The 23,643-nt window shown below is 43.6% G+C and overlaps 1 protein-coding gene and 1 long non-coding RNA gene across 2 annotated transcripts; one reads left to right on the forward strand and one right to left on the reverse strand.

Annotated features, from left to right (window-relative positions):
• Positions 1 to 1,977: 1,977 nt before the first annotated feature.
• On the reverse strand, positions 1,978 to 4,674 carry LOC142055727 (uncharacterized). The gene is made up of 3 exons (XR_012660011.1): positions 4,453 to 4,674; positions 2,599 to 2,741; positions 1,978 to 2,033 (listed from the first exon to the last, which is right to left on the reverse strand). It is a non-coding gene; the product is annotated as an uncharacterized LOC142055727 (long non-coding RNA).
• A 5,976-nt stretch (positions 4,675 to 10,650) lies between these two features.
• Positions 10,651 to 19,352, forward strand: FAM110C (family with sequence similarity 110 member C). The gene is made up of 2 exons (XM_075086905.1): positions 10,651 to 12,105; positions 15,412 to 19,352. Exon 1 carries the CDS (start codon positions 10,968 to 10,970, stop codon positions 12,063 to 12,065), a length of 1,098 nt encoding a protein of 365 aa, XP_074943006.1. The 5' UTR covers positions 10,651 to 10,967; the 3' UTR covers positions 12,066 to 12,105; positions 15,412 to 19,352.
• Positions 19,353 to 23,643: the final 4,291 nt, after the last annotated feature.

Raw genomic sequence — 23,643 nt, forward strand, 5'->3', positions numbered from 1 at the left:
AAGTAATTTTGTAATTACTATCTGCAGTTACTCTTTTAATAACAACAAGTGAGTTCTCTTAGGCCTACATCACAGGCCTCCCTCTAAGTTCAGCTGGTACTAAAATAATATAGACTTTCTATTCAAAGCCAGAGAACAATAAACTGAGGTTATTTTTCTCTCCAGTGAAGGCTGACTTTCAGTGGGGATAAATAATTACTTTTTACTGTAAACAAATAGCATATCACATTTCTTTGTACGTCAGTTGACTTTAATATTGCCATAATTTGTTTATTTTATGCCTAAAGTTGTTCTAGGTAATTTACAGACCAATTTAACACACAAACCAGAAGCCTAAAATCTATATAGAAAAATTAAACAAATGGATCACGGTTAAAATGGAAATGAAATAGGTGTTCAAGAATACCAAATTATCAGCTATTAATATTTTTTGCCTTGTTCCTCCTCTGCAAAATCTGATTGGTCTTTATATAATCCTTCCTCACAACACTATTTTTATTTCTAGTCCATAACCTTCTCTGGTGTCACAGCTGACCCTGCTTGGAGCAGGAGGTTGCTCTAGAGACCTCCTAAGGTTGCTTCCAACCTGAATTTCCCTGTGATCCTATGATCTGTGCTGGTCCACTTAGCCCCATCTCTGAGCAGAAGCACGCTCATGGGCTGCTTCTACACTGTCGAATCCCTCACATCCTGGGGCTGGCCCCAGTGCTGAGGGTGGAGAGAGCCACTGGCGAGTGAAAGCAGACCACCTGTACCCACACTACACCTACAGCCAATCTACAGCCACCCACCCCATGCCCCTCCGCTCTGGACTCTGGTGTTACTCCTGAAACATAATTACCATCTTTGTGAGTGGGAGAGGGGTCATTTTTTCCAAAACATCTAAAAAGTAAGGGTCGTACTTGGCCCACCAGGATGAACTACCTGTGCTGGAGACCACATGTCACCTGCCCAGGGGTGTAGCGTTCAGGAGATGGAGGGCAGAAGGAGCCAGACCTGGGGCAGCCCTGTCCACACAGCCCTCCAGAAGGGCTCTGGGGCTGAAATCTCTCCAAGCAGCACCCAGGAGACTTGCCTATCCCAGAGGAGTGCTTGTCGTCCCTCCCTGGCCCCCTCATACCCAACAGATCATAACCCATCCCTTGGTTTAGCTCACCACCATGCAACTCAGACTCTGGTAAAACCCCCAAAACCTTGGGCACCTAATTTAGAAAACCAGGAAGTCTTTCCCTTTTCATTTTTCTCTGTAAAAGGTATCTTAGAAAGTCTTAAACATACAGGTTTGTTTATAGATGGGATGCCCTAAATAAAGCTCCTGTACCAGCTCTTACTTGGGAAGCTAGAAAATACGAAATAGGTAGAAGAATATTTTCTGACAGGTACATTTCTGGTTGGACACTGAAGAGTCATATGGGATAAATTATTAAAATCTCCAACACTTCCAGCTCTTTTCTGATCATGGGATCTTCTTTCTCAGGGCAGGAAACAAGAGTGGTGTGAGAATCCTTGCAGCCCAGCAGCAGCCAGAAGTGGACATAACGCAGCTTAAGCCGGAGTTGAATGCCTTGCTAGCACCTGAGTTAATGATTGCAGGGCAGGGGTGGAGGTGTTTGTTAAAGAAATCTGGACCATTGATTCCCAGAAAAACCCAGCAGTATGAATAACTGTGTGATCCTGTCCAGAGCAGCTGCCACAACACCAGCATGATAAGATCTGACTGAATCTGTAATTTTGTTTAATGCAGCTGTTGCAACGTAAACCTAATGAGGCTTGAATACTGGGGCTTATGTTTATTTGTTTTGTATAGCCTTGGAATTGATATAATTATACAGAACAGCTAAGCCATTTTACTCTCATTATCCAAGATGTTATTTAATCTTCAGAGTCAATCAGATTAGAATAAATCTATTATCAGTTTCAAGATAAATTCTTGTAAATCAAGAATCTATAGTCAGGTCATCCCAAGAGTATTGTGAACACTCTTCTGTTGTTATGCAGAGCTCAGGTGATGTTGTTTTACATTTAGAAGGATTCTGAAATGCAAAGGGCAGGGCATTAATGAGTTTTGTGGGACATGGCTTGATTTCACAATGCAAACAACTGTGTCAGAGAACCCACTTACAACACAGATAGTCCCAAGCTTAGTTAAAACACAACCGTGTAGTGTAAGAGAAACTTGTTTATCAACCTAAATCAAAGCTTAAAATTATCAAATAGACTCAGTCAAACTCAGAATTAGTGTACATATAAAACGGTTGCATGTTATGGTGAATATCTAGAGAAGGCCAGACAATGAATTAAATTTGTACGGAGGACTCAGAGTTGCATCTATGGGCTCAGACTTCTCCTCTGGCCCCAAGACTAAAACAGATGTGACTTGACCACATCTACACTATTTCACTCTCTTGTTAGCCAAACAAGATAGTTGGGAATAGCCAATAGCCTGTGCTAACTCCCGAAGTTAGGCAAAGGAAACGTAGCTTATACATCCCCTCTGCACCTACATACAAAGCAGACTGCAGGCTCCCTTTTTTATTTGTCTTTTATGTCTGAACTGAAGAAAAGCCCTTTGGAAAATGACGGGACAAACTGCCACACCTTCAGAGATATAGTGACTGATGACCATCAGATGTAAAAGTTTGTCCTTGTCAGGGGAACTGTCTTGATAAATCAGTTCATTTTCCCATCTAAACTCCAAAATAAGCTCTTGCACCAGAGAACCAAAGGAGATCTGAAAATACCTAGAAGGGGGAAGAAAACAAGCTGCAGAAATACATATAAGCACATTTGTCAGTTTTCCTAGATTTGCATATTTCTTTGCCTACAACAAACAGTAAAAAGCAACCACCCTTTGGAGCCCTCAGACAGCCTGTACTCCAGCAGTCTCCATTATCACATGTCCATCAAGAACCGAACTGCAGACCCACATACTAGGGAATATGGGAAAGACTTTAAGCTCCTCATAAATCAAAGGTAACCAGCACGCATCTCAGCAGTGAGGAGCACTAGGTCCTTCTGCGGAAAGGTAATGTGCAGACTTCACTCACCAGTAACACTGCTAGAGAGACCATGCAAGATCTCTTTCAGATCTAAATTAATATATAGGAAGTACAGATAAAACATTGTCTTCAGTCACTTCTTCATAGATTACATAAGAGGATAACATTTGCCACCACTGATAAGGAAGGTTGAGCTAGCAAGATATTGCTAGCTATATCTTCAGCCAGAATATTTCATAGACACAAGAAATCCTTAGGAAGGAAGCAATCATGATCTCATCCAATTCGTTATTAAAACCTTAGACAGAAGATGACAGGCTTCGTATGTTACACGTCTACACGCTACAAGTTCTGGCACTGTGCTTTGCAGGCGATATCTGCAATGTTTTGGTGTTTGACTGATAGATGCATTTCTTTAAACGTTAGGAGCTGTGTCCATGATAGGTAGTGTCGGACAAATTTTTTCAGCTACATTTAAAAAGTCCTCTGCAATGAGCAGTGATTTTTGGTGCGTGTTGCCATCTTCCTTGCAACCAGCCAGATTTTGAGAAGCTGCCCGGTTCAAAACACTACTGGAGCTTAGCAGATACTGAAAATGCAGAGCATGGCTGCTGCCATCTCAGGGATCGCTATGGGCTTTTATGGGTCTCTCTGACCAGAACAAGGAAGCAGGCCTATGCTCAGCTATGGCAGGAAATGCTGCAATGCCAAGACTTCCATGACTTTTCTCTCAAGGAAAATGTGTCAAAATTTTTGCCTAACTGTAAACATTTTGGGCTTAGTGAACCATCACTTGCTATAAAACATTTAATATATTCTATGGAAAATGAATGAGATAAATAGGGAACGGGATTTCTAGTAGTCAGTGTCTGAGTGAGGCAACACCTGCATAAACTGGTAGGACGCTCAAATGTCTGAAGACTGAACTGAAGGTAGTTCAGTTCCTATGTATCACTAGGATTATCAAACATGAATATTATATCATGGAAAATGACACTGGGAGAGATTATAAAAGCCTGCCTGTTACAAAAGCTGATGTTTTTTGATATTATAATGTGATTTGAACCCACATCTCCAGAGAACAGCTTGAGCAGCATTGAAGGTGAGACTTTTTCAACCTTCCCTGTTTAAATCCTTCCACTTTGCAAGGGTAACTAAAGATTCACAGGGTAATCCCCACTTCCTAGGCGCACGGACCCTAGGTTATAGAACGAATATCTTCTGCCTACTATCTTCGGTAAATTTCTAATTAGTCAAGCAAAACAAAACCATTTTTAGCAGCAGAATGACAATGAACTACAGCACCCACATTTTGACTACTGTGTTGGGAAGCAAGAAATCTGATTTCAAACCTTTGCTACAAATCTGGGAGGGGAAGATGGCCTCATGCACTTGCCAGGTGAGTACCCCAACTAGCAGGATAGAAATGATACATAACAGATAACAGGCAAACCTCCGTCAGAAGTTCAGTAATCAGCAACCTTTCAAATGCTTCCTAATCTGGCAGGTGCACTCTGAGAGTGCCCATGTGTGAGGGTAAGCAGAGGAATTCATGGGACGTAAGCACGCACTGAGTCTCTCAGCTTCTCACCACAATAGATGTATGATGGTGTTTGTGCCCATGGGTAAACGTGTGATGCCTTGGCACCACAACAGCCTTTGCGCTGGTTATTTTAGGCATCTACAGAGCAAGGAGACAGCAGAGAGTTTTGAAAATCCCAGTGACACACAGATGCTGGAAGTTCCCTAAAACAACAGGTATCTGGACAGCTTGAAACCCTTTATGGGTTTTATCTTTAGATTAGGTGAAAGGGCTTTTCCATGACCAAAGCTAGCTATAGATGAGACTATGCTAACAGTAGTTCCCAAGAGGAAAACTGTAGATAAATATGCTGATGAGAGGTTTGCAGTAATGCTGCCTACAAATGCGTAAAGTACTTAAAGAAGCACCCTGTCCCATCCTGAGCTTAGTTGGTTTGTAAAGGGTTTTGCAACCACCAAGGGATGCAGTTTTACAACTGCAGCTATGACTGTGGTTAAGGGCAAGACTGTGGGAACATTTATCCAACTTAAACATGACATAAGCAACAGTAAGAACATTTTACTGAGTGCAAAGTTTATTTTAATGCATGTAACATACATTCATTCATAAAGGATTTCAATTCAAAATTCAAAGGATCCCTTTCTGGATCAGAGTTGTTCTGGGAGTTAACTCATTTATTTCCTCTGCAGTGTCATAGCTGTATTTTACTGCAAAAACTCCGGCTCTTCCCCATCTTTTTATACATTATTCAATGAATTTGATGCCTCAGACACCATGTTAAATAGATCAGTCTTTTTAAATAAAAATTTCAATCTCAACATTTTAACACACACTTGAATATGTTAGGTACCAAACTTGGGTTGGATTTTTTTTTTATTTTTACATGTGTTATGTATGTCAATGGTGTATGAAAAAAGGAGTTAGTGTACGCTCAGATGTACTGCAAGGACAAAAGGACATAAGAGGGCAAGGGAGCACGCCATGGCTTGCACCTTCCCCATTGGCACTCCCTGGTGTAATGTAATGCATGTTGCATTTGTTGTCCCTGTCATCTCTTGCTCTCGTCACTTTTCTTCTGCCGTTTGTTCTAATAGGGCTCCCCATATGTTGACATGAATCACTGCAAGGTAAATTACACAGGCCTGTTGAGATCCATGATGGTTCTTCAACCTCGAAAGCGGTCTAAAATAATTCTACTAAACATAAAGGCCACTAATGACAATTGTGAACAAGCTGGATTCATTTTATGAGGGAGGTGTTTTCTGACTAAGATGCTGAGGTATTTAATGAAGTGCACAACCGGGCATTACAGGGGTGGGAAAGGATGCTAAGCAGTCTGGCAGTGGTGGAAGAAGCTAAAAGAGGACAGAGAAGTGACGCGGATCTGCCTCTACCAAAATCTTTGTTGTACTGTGCTCAAGCCCCAAGTCTTAAAATTCTGCCTGAAGATGTGCAGGCATGTATGTACCTTCTATTGTATGAATCTGAGGGTGAATTGTGACCCTCACGGATTTTATGTGAAAGGGCCTGAAGTCTCCCCAGTGGAGACAGCTGGTTTTAAACTGTTCATTTCCACTTTGTGGCTGCTTCACATCACCCGAATGCAGCAAACAGGACACCCAGTGGCACCACTCAACATGTCACAGCAGGAGTGAGCCACCCTCTGATCAGAGCTGCTCCTGCTTTTCAGGCAACACCTGAGCCCAGCACCCAGAGCTGCTATGGGGGAGAGACCTCAGCCCTGGGACACAGCTGTGTTGGGGGTCTCCAAAATGGGAGCATCCCACTTCTGTTAGAGCTTGAGCTCCCTCTTCTTCTCCTCTCTTCTCCTTGCCTTTTACCTCCCATTGCCACTGCTTCATTTTTGCCCTTTGACCACTATAAATCAAAGGAGTGTCACTGACACGGTGAATGGGGTGGGAGCAGTAGACAGCAATGACCCAAGCATGGCACACATTTTACTTTCTACGTGCAGTCATGTTGCAGCAGCTGTCCTTTACTGGCTTTCGAGTCCCCAGAAGCAGGAAAATGTGCCCCGGACACATCTTATTAATACAAACAGAGCGAGAAGTGGTTTGTCTTACCCCACACAAAATTCCACTGCTTTGTATTTAGCAGCAACTTGAAATGCCAGCTGACTCAGAGGTCTTTTGTAAAACTCCTCTTCCGTGGGAAAACTCATGGTGTGGGCTAAGGCTTAGTGTGTGCAGGATTTGCTTCTCTTACCTTCGCCTCATGCATCAATGCCAGAGAAAGACTAATGCCAGCTGACAGGCTAAGGGATGGGTGCTGCTGTGCCCGTTTTTATTTCCATTTTATTGTCTACAACCCTGTGCTGGGCCAGGGGAAAAGCTGGTTTGCTTGGGGCTCTCATAACACACTATATTCCACTCTGCTTTCCAGAAAGAAGAAATGGAATGGCTCTCTCTTCTTTGAACATTGTAAGAGTGTATCCACAAATATAAGAGCTAATTCCAAGATACATAAATATCTCATATAACAAATATATTTTAAATGTAAATATATTTAAGTTCTTAAATAAGTGACCTAAATATATTTAAATTATCACATAACTGTGCAGCTGATATATTAATGTACTTTATCAAGGGGGGAGACAAATTTGAAAAATTTTATTGCTCACAATGTTTTCTGACCTTGGGAATACCCTTCTCCCACTTTAAATGCCATTGCCATCACCCAAGATTCACAGGGGGAAGTATCTCACATATCAAGAAACTCAGCTGAAAAAAGCTGTTGCAATTTTTCCTGAGAAATTTCTTGTGACGTGCACTTTGTGGAAAATCAAAACTCACGTCTTCCTTTGTTGGTGAGAGGGGGAGGAAACTGGTTGAAAATGAAAAATGTTCCATCAAAAGCATCCAGGTTTGTCTTTCAGGCACGCCTTCAAAACCTAGGAAATTTTAAGTTAAAGGAAAATATCTCCATGTTTTTTATGTCTAAACACCCTTTTGTCATCCAAAACAATCAATATTTTTCACTTGTTTTTGAATAGCAACTCTAAATACAAAGCTATTGTCCAGTGACAAAACTACATAATATCTGCTCTTGCTAGTAGCTTTTGCATGTGGCAAGGAGTGAATAAACAGTTTTAATAAAGAAATGAATTGGAGTTGCTTAATAAGACCATTCTTACTGATATTCATTCTTCTCATTATTTTAAATGAACGCAAACAAACCATGTCTGAGGTTTTGTTTTAAGTTCTTAAAGCTCAGAGATACAAGGTGCAAGAAATTGGAACAAACACAAACTAAAATGCATGGAGGGCTGTGAATATGTGTTGTTACATTACCAGCATCATAGAACTCCAAGGAAAATTTGAAGGAAAAAATTAAGACAAATTCAACAATATGGGAATGGGAATGAAACCTTAATTTCATTACTATAATTTATCACATCTATTGGCTTATTCCTAAGATACGTAACCATATTAACTACACTCTTACACATCTGTGTATGAGCTGCTTTGACAGGGAAGGGCTCCCTGGTAATTAACTGTGCTTATACTTTTATTACTATCAGTTTTTGAGGACATTAATTTTTAGGTAAGCTATTATGTGGACCAGATCTACGTGCATATCTGGAGAACAAAAAAAGTTCTTCCGCAAAAAAAATATGCCCATTCTACACATCCAAAAGAATTTCACTCTGAGGGATCTCAAAGTATGTCACAAGTTTCAGTCCTGATTCAGGCAAGCATCCCATCTGGGATCCTTGCTGTGAACAGGCAGAAGTATGTGTTAAGGGGCTTCTGGAGTTCAGACCTACATGCCTAGGAAAAAAGAGGATGCAAAATTAAGGGGAAAACCAGCAGTAGAAGCATGTTGGCAAGAGAATATTTCTGTTCTGTGGTTTTCTAAGCAGGTCTTCACCGAAGATGTAGCCCAAACTCTTACCCCAGGTTTGCTCTTAACCCTTCCCTTCTCACAGTGAGAACCTTTTATCCAAGCCTGCTGGGCTTGTCCAGGGCGGTAGCCTAAAATGTGGCCAATACTTCCAGCACGACTGGAGACTCTGCTTTGCACTGAGGGCAAAGACGAAATCACTCCACACTCACAACACTCAAAACTGAGCATACAGTGCCCTGCAATGTGTTCAGGAAGTTGGGCCATGTCTTCTGTGGTGCCTCAGGCAATAACCCAAAGTTATTAAAACTCAATGGTTTTAAACTAAAAGGGGGTAGATTCAGACTAGGTATAAGGAAGAGATTTTTTACAATGAAGATGGTGAAGCACTGGCACAGGTTGCCCAGCGAGGCGGTAGATGCCCCATCCCTGGAAACATTCAACGTCAGGTTGGATGGGGCTCTGAGCAACCTGATCTAGTTGAAGATGTCCCTGGTCACTGCAGGGGGGTTGGACTACGTGACTTTTAAAGTTCCCTTCCAACCCAAACTGTTGTATGAACCATAGCATTGTTCTGATAGCACACAAAAACCATGGAAATACCCCCACAAAAGGTAGGCATGTGCCCAGAGGAGCACAGCTCCACTGAAAACCCATCTGCTCAAGTCATACTTCAGTACTTTGTAGCCTCTTACACCTGAATGAGGACCGCGTTGGTGCTACTCGCGTGGCTTGACCCTATGGTGACGACACAGTGTCTGGGTACAGCCATCATAGCTGGGCTCAGTCTGGGTAGTCCCACTCTTGGCAGGGGGTATAAACACAAAAGCTGTTGCTCTCCCGTCCCGGAGCAAAGCAGCTCCGTGCACCAGAGGCACCCAGGCTCCCACTGCCTGCTCTCGCAGGGTGCAGAGCGGGAGCGTACCCAACACTCGACCTACATTTTCTTGACACCAGCAATGCCTGGTATGTTTTCTCTCCAGCCACACAGCTATGACCAAGTTGTTCCTGGTGGAAAAGTGGTGTACCCTGAAACTCTGTAACACGAACAGGGAGCCCTGTACCCCATCTCTCCCTTTGCAAATTTGTTTGCCACAATTTAGTGATTGTAAAGATCAAGTATGAGTCAATTGCCAGAAAAGCATTCTTTTATTGTGGTGAATGGTCTGGAGAGCAGGTCTTATGAGGAGCGGCTGGGGGAGCTGGGGTTGTTTAGCCTGGAGAAGAGGAGGCTGAGGGGAGACCTTATCACTCTCTACAAATACCTGAAAGGAGGCAGTAGTGAGGTGAGTGTTGGTCTCTTCGCCCAAGTTACTAGTGATAGGATGAGACGAAACGGCCTCAAGCTGCCTCAGGGAAGGTTTAGGTTGGATATTAGGAAAAGTTTCTTCACTGAAAGAGTGGTCAGGCATTGGAACAAGCTGCCCAGAGCGGTGGTGGAGTCACCATCCCTGGAGGTGTTCAAAACTGTGTAGACATGGCACTTCAGGGCATGGTTTAGGAGGCACGGTGGTGTTGGGCTGGCTGTTGGACTTGGCGATCCTAGAGGTCTTTCCCAACCTTAATGATTCTATGATTAGAATCTCACAGAAGTAGCAGATAAATTAAAAAGAAAAGAAAAAGAAAAGGAAAAGAAAAGGAAAAAAGGAAAGGAAAGGAAAGGAAAGGAAAGGAAAGGAAAGGAAAGGAAAGGAAAGGAAAGGAAAGGAAAGGAAAGGAAAGGAAAGGAAAGGAAACTATGCTTGGAAAACCTTTTCTTTTCTATATAAAGAGGAAAGTTATCTATCATTCAGTTATGAGTAACCACAGAGGAGGTGCATCTCAGATGAGATCACATGAATAGAAGTGGGACGCACGGGCTGCCCCGCAGCGATTACCCATGACTTACGTGTCTCATTTCCAGGTGTTTAAATTACAGCCAATGGCTCCGTCCTGCCTGCTGAGAATGGCCGCGCCGGCCGGGAACTCTGCCCCTTCGGAAGCCTGCCCTGTGCTTCTGAAGGGCGCACCGCCGCAGCACAGCCGCGGGGCACCCACAAACGTCTGTCCAAGGGTCGCCGCTGCCCCGGCCGCTGCCCCGGCGGTGAGCATGCTGCGGGCCCCGCGCCCCCGCTCCGTGCGCCGTGCCCCCGGCCGCTGCCCGCCGGGGAGCTCTCCACACACACACCCACACACACCCACACACACACACACACACCGCCCCCCCGCCGGTGGCGGGCCCCGCGCTGCCTGCCGTGACGGGCCCGGCGCGCAGCGGCGGGATTGGCTGCCCCGGGACGGCGGGGCGGGCGCAGCCGCGGGCGGGAGCGCGGGGCGGTGGCGGGGCGGGAGGCGCGCGCGTCCGGGCGGCAGCGCGCACACGCAGCGCCCCGACGGCAGCAGCGGGGACGCGCGGGGGGAGCTCGGCCGTCGGAGGGGCGCAGCCGCCGCCCCCAGCGCCCAGATTTTCCTCTTTTTTTTTTTTTGCTTTTTTTTTTTTCTTTTTCCCTTTTTTCTTTTCCTTCCTCTTTATTTCCTTTCCTCCCAGGACTGGAATCGGGATCTGCGCCCCTGAAACTGCTATGCCAACTGAACTCTCCCGGGCCGTGAGAATGCACGCCATCTCGGACCTCCACTCCTCCCTCACCCTGCGACTCCTCAACAAGGGGCCCGAGTACCTCCGCAGGCAGATGGAGGCAGGCAACCCCGGCAGGAAAAGTGCCGTGGAGAGGCTGGCAGCCGATAAGGCCAAGTACGTAAAAAGCCAGCAGGTAATCAGCACCAAGCAGGAGCCCGTCATCGTGCTTAGCTCAGCCTCGGAGAGCAGCAGTGAGACCTGTTCAGTGGAGAGCAAAAAAATCAGTAGGGACTTTGGCAGAGGGAAGGGCGCGAAGCCGCTGGAGCTGTCTAAGGCGGTGTACTCCTGCCGTGCCCCCCTGCAGCATGGCCCCCCCATTGCCAGGCGCAGCACCCCCAGGAGGCAGATGCGGCCGGATTCCCTGGTGATTTACCGCCAGAAATGTGAGTTAGGGAGAGGTCAAAGCCAGGACAGCTCACGAGGGAGCCTGGTGAGGAGGATCTTCCAAGGGTCTGTAAAGGAGAAGCAGTTGGCTTCCCCAGAGATGCCCAGAGTCATGGAGTACACCGCAGCCACCGAGAGCAAAGAGCCTCTGTCAGCAAAACACGGTGACCATGAGCCGAGCAACCATGGAGCGGAGCAAACTGTTGCTGTGAGCACCAAAGCCTCAGGGGTATGTACAAAAGAGCATGAGAGACCCTCAAAACCGAGTGTACCTCCTGAGGAGGTCAAGGAGGTGAAGAGGAGAGGTCTCCAGCGCTCCCAGTCGGACATCAGCTCTCGCTACTCCAAGTCCTTCTCCGAGTTTGATACATTTTTCAAGTACTGTGGCCTGGAGCAGGAGGTCATCGAGGATCTTGGGAGAGAGAACTTCTCTGTGGTGTCTGACAATGTCTCCTTCAAGATCCGCAGCATCAGCGTGGCAACGTCCGAGAGCGACTTCACTAGGCACAGTGGGGACGAGGGGCTGCTGGAGGATGAACTCACAGAGCAGGTCCCCAGCAGCACCTCTGTGGTCGAGCGCAACGCTCGGATAATCAAATGGCTGTACACATGTAAGAAAGCCAAGGAGACTAACAAGGTGATCCAGGAACTGGCATGATGGCTTCTTTCAGTGTGCATCGCAGTCTGGTGAACTCAAGGTGTGTGCTATGCCTCGCCCTGTTGATTTATGTATTTCTCTTTCCTCTTTAGCACGCAGTTGGCTTTTCTTAGTTTATTTTAGTCTTTTCATGAAGGGCAGAAGGAAAATGTATTTTGTATACTACGTGTTCCAGTATGGCCTTTTTGCAAAGCAGAAATCCCTGTTGTTACAAAAACCAAAGTACAAACAAATAAATGTTTGCCAGATTTAGATCAGACCCCCCCACATGAAATGAAAGAGTCAGTGTCTATGAAGGAGATCTGTCCTTGCAGATTCCTGCTTTGTAAATAGCTTGTTTTCTCATTTCTGCTGCATTAAACACTAGAAAAAAAAAAACTTAGAAAAGTATTCAGCCCTTAATTACAGTTGCTTAGATAACAGACTGAACTGAAACTATTACTAATTAGGAGTATACTGAATTTATACTATGCTGCTACAGTTCTCCCCTCCTTAGTCTCCCTCACTCTCTCTCCCTTCCCCTTGTACATAGGCATCCCCAAGTATCAGGAAAGCAAAGCCGAGTGAGTGCTCCTGCTCGCAGTCTTGTTTCCCCCACAGCTTTCTGCTGGGTCCATAAAAGTTTGCTCCAGGTGACCCCGAAGAATTTGACAGGCTTGAAGTTTTCTGTCCTGTTTGACTCTAGTGGCTTTGGCTCTCCTGGAGTGGGTTTTGCTGTGTGGTTTGGCACCGGTAGCTGGAAATAGGCTGTGCGGTTTGCCTTGGTTAGAGGGGTACTTCACTGTTTTAAACTAAAGGTAGTTAATACAAATGTGTGTCATCTAGACTTGGAAATCAACTACTTCATGGACAGAAGCAGAACAAATTTAGCCCTGGTAAAAGCCGATATTCTGGTTTTAATAAAAGCTGTGTTTATTTTGCATCTGATCTCCTGAAAAAGAACCATATTCTTGGAGCCTTTGGTACTGATGATCTAGTAGATAACAGTTTTTTCTCCTTCCAGTACATGAAGCCCTCAGGATAAGTACCACAGCTTAGAGTGTGGTATTTAAAAATTGCATGAGCAGACCTTGATACGGAGGATTACGTGTATATTTTCTGACAGTTCGTAATTGGTGCGTGAGAAGAACATCATTTAGTGTAGATACAGCTGTTGATAGAGAGCGTGGGCTTTAGGAACGTGCAGAAATGTAGTGCTTGAGCCTCTTTCCTGTGTAGATGTAGGGCTGTCACTCCCAATGCCTTCAATGTATATTATGCAGAAATCCATTTATTTGAAATCGGTTTTAGTTATGTGAAGTCTGGATCACTTTTAATGTTTGGATTTTTTTAAAAAGCCTGTTTTTTTCCTGCAAGCTGAGGCAGGAGGAAGGGAGACAGAGCCATTTTCACACAAACATTTCAAGCCCTTGTAGATAAGAACGGTTGTCAGGTACCCAGCTGACAACTTGAAGATGTGTTGTTATGTGACAGATCCTTTCCCAAATTACCTTAGAGAGAAGAAAGGGCCCTCCTGAGCTAATCATTTCTCCTTGCTCATCCTTCTGTGATAAAAGGCAAGGGAGATACACAAAACAAAATGGTGCAGGTGGCGGTTTGCGAAGCTTTTTGCAGCTGCCGCCCTTGCTAAGTGCAGAGAATGGGAGGCAGATTTCACTGCAAGCAGGAACCACGTAACAAACACAACCACATTTCCATGAAGAAAAGCAAAATAAAGGTCTGTTCACTCCTGAATATCCTTGCTGGGGGTAGGGTCCAGAGCCAGAACTGTGGTCACCACCACAGAGCCTGCTCAGGAGGGAGCTGTTGGCCCTTTCCCCAACCATTTGCATGGTGCTAAGCGTGTCCAGCGTGGCGGCTGAGGCAGGAGATGCTGGTGACCACCCCAGGGAGCATGCAGTCTGCAGAGGCAAAGGGCAGGAGGTGCTTCACCAGGGCAAAGGCAAGGGCAGACAGGGGGAAGCTCTTTTCCAGGGGCTGAGCTGGTGTAACCCCACATGGGCATGGTCAATCACTTTTTTTTGAACATCTGAGACAAAATGACCGTTCACATCGCATAGCCTAACAGGGTGGTGAAAAGACCTCCATGAAGTAAACAGCAAGTTTATTCAAGTATATGGTCATTCTGCAATAATTTTAATACCTAGAACAAGGGAGTTCTTTACATTGGCATCAATTTCCTTTGGCACTAAAATTTTTGGCGGTCTAAGAAATGCTAATCCATAGGGTCCATATCATAAACCTGATTTTAAACATACGAGGGCTGACTCTCAGCTGATAGGCCTCAGCAGTAGGGCTGTGATTGTTTCCAAGGTAATTTCTGAAAACTGAGAACATGCTTACCATTTAGGCCACAGACACAGAAGGTTCAGAAAGGTCAGCTAAAAATAGCTGCACGCAGCACCCAGAATAAAGAACAAGAGTAATCAAGAGCTACCGTAAGTTAAATATTACATTTACTAGGCAGAGTATAAGCTGAGAGTTATCACCACGTGATCACGAGTCCTGTAGTTCTGATCAAACGTTCACGTTTCAGTTCTACACTTTCTCTGACAATGTAACATCAAGTTAAATATCTATGTATTTTCACTATATCCATGTATTTGGCTCTTTTTAGTTTGTCTACTGGTTATTAATGGGCAGTGGACTCCTGTGTGCTAAGGGACACCTGCTGCAAGCGGGAGCAATGTGCTCTCCCTGGCGCTCCCAGGCACGTCTTTGGAGGTGCCTCGTTTTACACAGAGGCTTGAAAATTGTTGCACCTTCTTTGGAAAAAGAGGCAGAAACATGTTTTCTAAAATCTAGCATCCATTACATATAAAACACCTTTCAAGAACTGCAGGGCTTTTATGGGCTGGTGATCATCCCATTCATATTTTATGTTCTCCAATTAATTTTTCATGAGCTCTCTGGGACCCAGTGGGGCACCAGTTAAATAAAACAGCTATTTGAAGGATCAGGTTCCCTAACATGTTTCATCAGAGTGATGACTGCAGGGTCCGAGTGTGGCTTGTGAGCTTCAGAAAACTGAGGTCCTCAGCGAGATGGGCATTGCTGCTTCACGGTGGCATGTTGCCTGGATTCACCCCTGCAGTTCAGCTCCTCTCACTGTCAGTCCTGCTTCACTCTGCGTCCTCCTTCCAGGTTTGAATCAAGATTATTCAGCCTTGAGTTTCAGCACCATTCTTAAATGGATGTTCATTATTCAAGTGGAAATCTCCTGGGAGGGGAATTTACAATGTTGGCAATAGCCATAAGCAGCTGAATAAAAGCTTTAGAGTGTCACCTTATGCTTGTCTGATACGATAAATAATAAATGACACTTTTTTTTCCCCTCTTTCTTCAGAATCCTTGACTTGGAAGTTGAACCAATCCAGACACAGGAAGAAACTCTTCCCTCATCTGGCTCACGACTACTTTGTCCAAGTTTAGTATTTCATTATCGCCTCCTACCCTCGCACCCATCCCCTGGCAGCCTCAATCTTGTCACAAGCACAGGGGTGTCCAAGAGCACAATGACAAGCGGAGATTGTGAACTGTGCCCCAGAGAAGCAGTGAGAAACAAAAGCTCCTGGAAAAGTGAAGCATGGCAGCAGCTGCCATCCATGATAATATTCAGCATCATCTCACCGCCCCAGGATGCCATTCCGGGCTGTGACAGAAGGTCTGTGTTGTGCACCCGCCTCTTTCCAGCAATGAATTTGTCAGCAGGGATGGGAGGAGAAAGTGGGAATGAAGTGTCAATGACCTCTGGGTCAGGCATTTCCTTGCAGGCAGACAGGCTCCACCTGGACTTTCAAAGGCTCTTTCTTACCAGGGCTGTTTGACCAGGGCTCATCCTGACATCATTAGATGTTATTTGCTTGGCTGGTGAGGACTAACTGCGGCAGCTTTATCTGGGATACTTGGCAAATATGTTGTAAGCTAAATCCCTGCCAAGCTTCTCTTTCTGTGAGAGTATTCAAGCCAAATTGGAGTACCATGTATCCATCTAGTTTGCTCTGTCACACAGCTTGCTCAGCCAGTGGGGAGGAATAACCTTTAAACCCCTGCCCGAAATCTTTTCAGGAGCACGGGTCTGAGAAACAGGTAGTCAAAAATGAGAGAGGGTTTTGCGTTGCTGCTGCCTTGCTGCAGAACAGTAGAATTCACATGTACATTGGTCCTCCGCTTTGTTCGCAGTATGTCTCCAACTCCGATAATGCAAACATTGCAGTTTGGCAGCTTGTGGTTTAACACCGTTAATTTTATGCACTGTGAGCGAGCAGTGGGCTTACAGAATCACGTTAGTAAACTGTATCCCAGGCTATGTAAGGCCACACTTCCTAGCGTGGGTCTAGGGTAAGGCTGTGCTTGGGATGTCCAGGATGGCATCCCTGCACCACAAAGCAAGTCGGCATGTCAGGACACAGCCGTGCCAGGTAAATATCCTGATGGGGTGAGATACCCAGTGAAGACAGCACTTTACTCAATATCATGAATAAAATGCTTCATCTGGGCTGGCTGTGCTAAATGTGTTTTAAAAGCTGATAAGAAATACTTTAGATGATAATGGGGCGTCTACAATAACTCATGGAATTTGCTGGCCGTGCCTCAAACACTTACCCCAATCTGTCAGTGCTTGCTAGGAAACGTCTTGCACTGAAGCATTTCTTTGTGGACACTGAAAACCACAAAAGAATGCAAGAACCCCGCAGACAAAGCCAAAGCCAGTTCCCCTTTCAGTCACACCAATGCCCAGCTGTGAGAGCTGCCCTGCTGGTAGAACAGCGACTAGACCCAAGAGTCCTGCAGAGGTTGAAAGTTTGCTTTGTGTTACCATGGATGTGGCATCCAGCTTATCTGGCCACTAGACCTGCAGCGTGAGGAGTCCAGAAACACCAGCTTTCATTCTCCATGTTCCTCCTGCCCGCACTGTGCCAACTCCTGCCACTGCCTCTCCTGCCCCAGAACAGCTGCCGGTGCAGCCAGGTGGGTGCTGAGCTCAAGTGAGCACTTGAGGCATTTCTCAAGTGTTTGCTACTCTCCATAAATACATCTGGAGGAGCGGAGAGGGAGAGGGCAAGTGGCGATGATTCAATAAAGCATTGGTGGTAGGAAGAACATTTGCCTATTTTCACCTATGCCAATGCTGCACACTGGAAGAGTTGCCCTTGAAGCACTCATCAAGCAGTTTAGTTGACATCAGCTAAATTCACAGCAAAATAATCTGGGTTGTATTTCCATATGTTTTAAATGTGCGTGTCAGTCCCTGGATGGTTAGTTCCCAACTACAGCAAGGGTTTGAGAATGCAGGCCATTTGTCTTAATTTTCTAGTGTTATGTACTAAGGTCTACATGTCTGAAGTTGTTGAGATAGATAGATAAAAATTCCAGATAAAATAATTGTTGAACTTGCTTTCCACTTGGGAGAAAACTAAATAGTTTGCATGAGTGAGCTTCTGCAGACTTAGAGGGAAGATAATACATGGGGATATTTTCATGAAATAATGAAATTTCCACATATATTTGTTGTATTATTACTAAAGGATGATTCTCAGAAAACTCCCAACACAAGATGCTGCTAATGTGGTAGGATTTATGCACTTCAGGTGCAGGTTTTTAAGGGAAGCAGTCTAGGTTTATTAGCCAGGACACAACATGCCATATCTGTTCTTTTCATGCTCATTTTGCAAGGTGTGGTATCACATAAATATTTATATGCATTTGTCAGAGCTAAGGACTGCTTTTCTTTGAAAATATGCTCAGAGTGCAGGAAAAATCTTTTGCGTTACAAATAAGTGGCACACCACAGGAGAAGAGAATTATTTTGTTTTGTTTCCAAGGAAATATTTTGTTTCATTTTCAAATTTCTGTTTGTTTTTGCTTTTTTAGTTGAGCAGCTCTCGAAAGTTAAGATGAAAGATACATTGGTCATGAGTTTTCAATGTTAGGGAGGAATATATTTAATTTGCTTGAAGGTATTGAACATCAGCCTTTCTCAAAATCAATGAAGGTTTTGTGGCAGAGGTTAATGAAATCAGAACTGGCCCCATTCTGAGTATTTTTTTAATCCCCCTTTTTGTTTTTATGAACAGTTCAGCAGGGTTGAGGTCACTTTCCACACTGAGATGTGGCAAAATTTCCCTGGCTTTGTTCAAGCTCTGAGAAGAACCCCAAGATCTCCCAGGTATCACGTACTTCAGAGATGATGTGAACCTATTTAAGATCTTTCCCTGTTAAGCTATAGATTCTCTTTATTTAATAATACCTTCTGGGTAAGCTAATAATCTACCTTTCCCAGTATGCCAGAATAACAGTAGATGACAGTCCTCTTTCTCCGTACATCTTGGGAATGGGTAATTAAGTGCTTTTTCAAAAGAGTGGGAGCTCTCGGCTTCACTCAGCTCCTCTAACTGTTACATGTAAAGGCTTTTCCTTCCTTCTGCTGGGTCTTTCAGTCATATGCCTCAAAATGAGAAAAACTTGCTAATGTTAGTCACTACCTATCTTTTTCCCCAAAAAATTCCCAAGGTTTTTTTTTTATTATTATTTGATTATAGAAGACATGTAACGATAATTATATGTCTTTGAAAGGGGTGGGATTTTTTCAGCTTTAGTGATGAACTGTGATAATGTGGGCCATTGCAGTATGAACACAAGTTTTAGTAATGGAGTTGGGTTTCCAGTCTTTTGGGAAACCTAAAACTGGAGCTGAGGGCAAAGGCAAGTCATAAATTGAATTATTTTGTTTGACTAGAACTATGTAAACTAAAATAGTCAGATGGAGTGCAAGCATGCAGTGCTAACTGCTGTTTACACCCAAGCATTTCAAGCTGCTCCAACGCTGTGGCAAGGGGCAACGTCCATGGCTGTAGCGTTAACAGGCAAAAGGTACAAAGTCTGGTTTTTATGACCAGGAATATGCAAGTATTTGCAATAAAGACATGCGATAGAGACTGTAATCCTTGCCATATATTGTAGATATTACTGTACAGAAATCTATAAGTAAGAAATACAGATTGTTCTATAATACATATATTACTTTTCTAAGGGATATAAGCCCTCGTGTTTTGTGAAATCAGCCAAACATTGTGTCGATGGAGATTAAATGGAAACTTTCTCCTGGGAGCAGGTTGTCCTGTCATTGCCTCCTGTGCAGTTTCTTGCATCTGCTTTTGAATCATTTGAAATGGAGTACTGGTCAGATCTGGTGTGGACGTTTCTAAGTTGCTATGTTTATATTCCTATGAAAGAACCTGTGTACTACTGAATGCATGTAAATAAAAATACCACTCTGAAAGTTAATGTTTTTCTGAAAAAGTATACTTTTATTTTGCTGTCTCCATTACAGTGCTGTTGTTTTAAAGCCAGAATCCCATTAGGGAATTAATTTCGCTATGAGTGCAGGTGATACTAGACTCTGAGCATCCAAAAGCACAGTGCTTCCCTGGGCCATACCCAGACCCCTGGTTGAGAGCTTAGGCAGGGAATCCTGTAAGGAGACGGCACTCATGGTAACTATTTCCTCTCAGTTATCAGTAAATTTTAGATATATGAGGCTAGGGCTGTTCCACAGTTCTTTAATATCTTTCATTTCAGAATATGGCTAAAAAAATAGATGGGATAGTTATTTTTTTCCAGACTTTAGTATTATATTTGGGTTTACTCACTGTCAAAAACTACAGTGTGCTGCAGGCAGTACCACATTAATCACAGCCAGTGTTCAGAGTGGCGGGGAGTTTGAAGTTCTTGGAAAAACCATACCTCCAGAATCTTATTAACAAGCTGTTGTTTGACTGGATTCCACAGGAAGAATTCAATATATGATGCTAATTCCCTCTGTGTGTGTTTTGTGAAAAAAGCAGCAGAAATAACTTGCATACAGTGAGGTTTTACCAGAGATCAATGCACTCCAGTTGCATAATTATCATTTTGGTATGCTCTAACCTGCTCAGACACAAGTGTTTCACTAGCGAGCATTTGAACACAATTGAAGGTAGCGCTAACTGATGCTTGCTGTGCAGATTAGGCTCTTCCACAAAAACCCAGGAGCAACTTTATCATCATTGACATATAGCCTTCCCCACACAAGCCCTGGTTGACCTCAGTGCAAGATACAAAGCAAGTCTGGAAAGGGGTGACAATTTGTGCATCCCCTGTTCTGTGGAGGTTAATGTCCCACAGCAAGCCTTGGGCAGTATTGCTACCTAGGAGAGGAAGGAGCCGCTGTAGCCTGTGAATATCCTTAGGCAACAGCCCAGCTTAGCATTTAAGAGCATTGTTCTTAAGTAATTTTTCACATGGCACCTTTGTCCCATATTTTATAAAGTCCAGTGGATTTTTTCCAGAAATAAGGATTTGCAAGCTCCTGTTCTTGGGCTGTGTGGTGCAAGCAACCTCTTAAAATCCACAGGTTACTACCGATTCACTGCTTCTCTTTTGATTCATCTCTGGGTAGTAAATAGGTGTTGGGAAGAAACTCCACAAAGATCTAGTAACTGGAAAACGGGCTTTTCAGGTGTTTTGTAGAAGTTGGTGCATTCTGAACACAGAACTGCAGAAGTATTTAGTGTCTCCAAAAGCTTTTGACAAAGAATGGTCTATGTCAACAGCAGACAAATAAGCAAATAGAGGGCTTAGCTTTACCTTGCAGAGATGCCTCCAAATTTTGAGGAGGTTTAATAATTGGGCTGGATTTATCCTGCGGGACTAAAGGGGACTATATCAGTTCACTTAAATGGAATGTTGCAGAGAGAGGTGGTAGATGCCCCATCTCTGGAATAAAATGGGCTTAGAAAGGACCACTCAGTTTCTTTGCAGGCAATGATGTAACAAGCAGCCTGGTCCAGGGAGATCTCCATGAAAAAAGCTGTTGAGGATTTTGACTGTTTACACTTGCCAATAAAACTGGTGATATACCAGAAAAACAAACAGTGTCAGAGAAAAGCAACCTCCAGTCAGAGTGAGTTACATATATCCATCTCCAGAAATCAGTCTAGCTCCTGGAAGAACATAAAATCCTGTAAAATTAGTTTGCACGTTTGTAGGGGAGCTGAGTTACCTCGTCAATTAATATGATTAAAAAATCTAAGAGCTTTAATTGTTTGGGTTTCACAATTCACCTCAATACTCAGGAGGGAGTACCGATTTTATGTTCTTTTTCATAGGCTGTAGCAAGAACCAGAGGGTAGCAATCGTTGACAGTTACCCACAAAACCACATGATTATTCATCAGGTGAGGATCAACATAAGACAGTGCTGAACCAACCAGAGCCAAGATTTAGACTCTCGCAGGCAGACACAGCTGAGCACGCTAAGGGGAATGCTGCTCTTACTCCTTCCTGTCAACCCAACCTCTTATCACATCACTTTTTCTCATTGGTGAGCAGGAAGTCTTAACCACTCCCACAGTTATTCATCAGTTTGAATTGCTCATCTTATGTCCTCTCTGACAGTCCCTTTCTGTGTTTCCATTCATGTGCCAATCATGTTACTCAAGGCGCTGTTCTATCTATCCTTATTCTTGTAAGGTCTTTTTTTCTGGATAATGTTTCCAGTCAGGTTTTACAGCTTTCTGCTCAATCTTTATCTGTCCCTACCCAAGGAAACTGAAAACTAAACATACAAGCAGTCAAGAAATGAATGAGTTGCATAGTTAAGCAGAGGCTTACTACATTACAGACCTACCCTCCAGTCCTTTTTCATGTACATAGCTCTTCCTGCGTAACTTAGCATATTGGTTTTCATTGTTTTCCTCTTTGATACCATTTGCAACATCACCATTGGCTTGGTTTTTGGTCTTTTAGATGATAAGTTTCTCAGAGTGTGACACCTTGTCTGCAAAGAGCTCTGAGCAGAGCTACTGAAAAATCAAATGCCAAATCACAAGTCTTTTCATGGTGAAGTACAGTTTAATCCTTCTAGGAACTTCAGTGCGGCCCAATAAAAAGAACATCAGGCCAGTGAAAGCAAATTGGGCAAGCTTGGCAGCAACAGGAATGAAAAAAGAAATGCACCAGCAGCAGTTCTTTGTGGGACCCAGCACAGCAAGGTATCTCTTGAACCTGTTGGAAAGATGCAGCTGGCCCCTCATTTCCTGAGAATCAGCCCCCACTCAACATTTATTTTCTGCAGGAAAGTAAATTTAAGAAGCAGTTTATCACACACAAAAGTAAACCAACATCAAATGGTGATGTTGTCTATTGGGTTCACCTGCAAACACAAGCTGAGGTGACTCTCCAGGCATCTACTGCATTTAAGAAGAGTGTCTCCCAGAGCTGCCTCCATCTGCTGTGGTGGCAGCAAGAATAGGTCTCTGTTCTTCCTCCCTGTTATAGAAAAGGATTCAATTCCTTGGTGTCATTATAGACATGAGGAGACTCTAAAAAGAGGCTGAAAATGGTGTAATTTCTGAGAATAGGCCTTCAGTGTAACCTTCCAAAACAGACTAATAGTCTGGAGGCTCCAATTTTCTTGAATTTTCAGTTATTTAGATCATGTAACTTTACTACCCTACAGTTGTTGGAAGAAAGACCATCTCATTCCTCCAGAGCATGAGACATTCATAGACATTTTATATCACTCTAAAACCATTGCAGAAACAAAGTGGTGGGATGGGAAGAGGGCTTCTTCTCTGCCTGCTGATACAAAGTCTCATCATGCACTATCCAACAGGGTGGTTTTCTTCCATGGCCACTTTGTCTAAAATTCCCATTTACAGCTACCCACACCTGATCTCAAACTGTCACAAATAAATTCTCCTGATGTTCAAATATTTGCAAAATAAATCAGTGTGTTTTGTATTATGTTAGCGTCTTGTCCTACCTGAGGACAGATGCCAATATTAGCGACAGTAGTCCTCATATGTACAACATTTGTACAAATGCCAGAGTACATAAAAATCTAACTCTGCTGATTAATCCACAGTACATAGGATAATCTGGCAGATTTCTTAAGGAAAAAATTACTATGATGCAATAAAATGGTTTTTTCCTGCAAAATTCAAGGAAACAAGGAAAAAGAATTTGGGGAAATATTTAATTCCCAAAGTTACATAATTTGATATACTTTCTGTCTTTCGTTATGTGCATAACATGTAAATCCCACACTCTCAATACCTACCCATAGATTCGAACAGATCAAACATGAAAAAAGACTTCCAAAGTTATCGGCCCGCTTTCTTCAGAGTACCCTAAGAAATGCATTTATAGCATATCTAATGGTTTAGCAGAGCTGGCAAGATCTGGGGAGACTGCAGTAAATTGCAAAAGGAACGATTCCTCACAGAATAAAACTCAGATTCTGCCTGCAGTTGGAAGGCACAGGAAACTGTTGTTTTAATTACAAGTATGGATTTAAATCTATTCCTATTACTTTAATTGTAAAATAAAATTGATTCAGAAGCATTGCAAACCTCCATGTGCACAGTTGTACTTCAGCAATCCTTTCTCTGTTTAGCTCAAATCAACTAGCCACAGGTTGCAGCTGAACAGAAAGCCAACTGAAAAGATTTGAAACTCTGAAAGGTTCATTTAGCTGAGATGTGGCCACAGAATGAGGTCTGCTATCAAGTACAATGCCCTTGCAGTTGAGCTAG

This window comes from Phalacrocorax aristotelis, chromosome 3 (assembly GCF_949628215.1).
Source record: "Phalacrocorax aristotelis chromosome 3, bGulAri2.1, whole genome shotgun sequence".
Taxonomy (NCBI): Eukaryota; Metazoa; Chordata; class Aves; order Suliformes; family Phalacrocoracidae; genus Phalacrocorax; species Phalacrocorax aristotelis.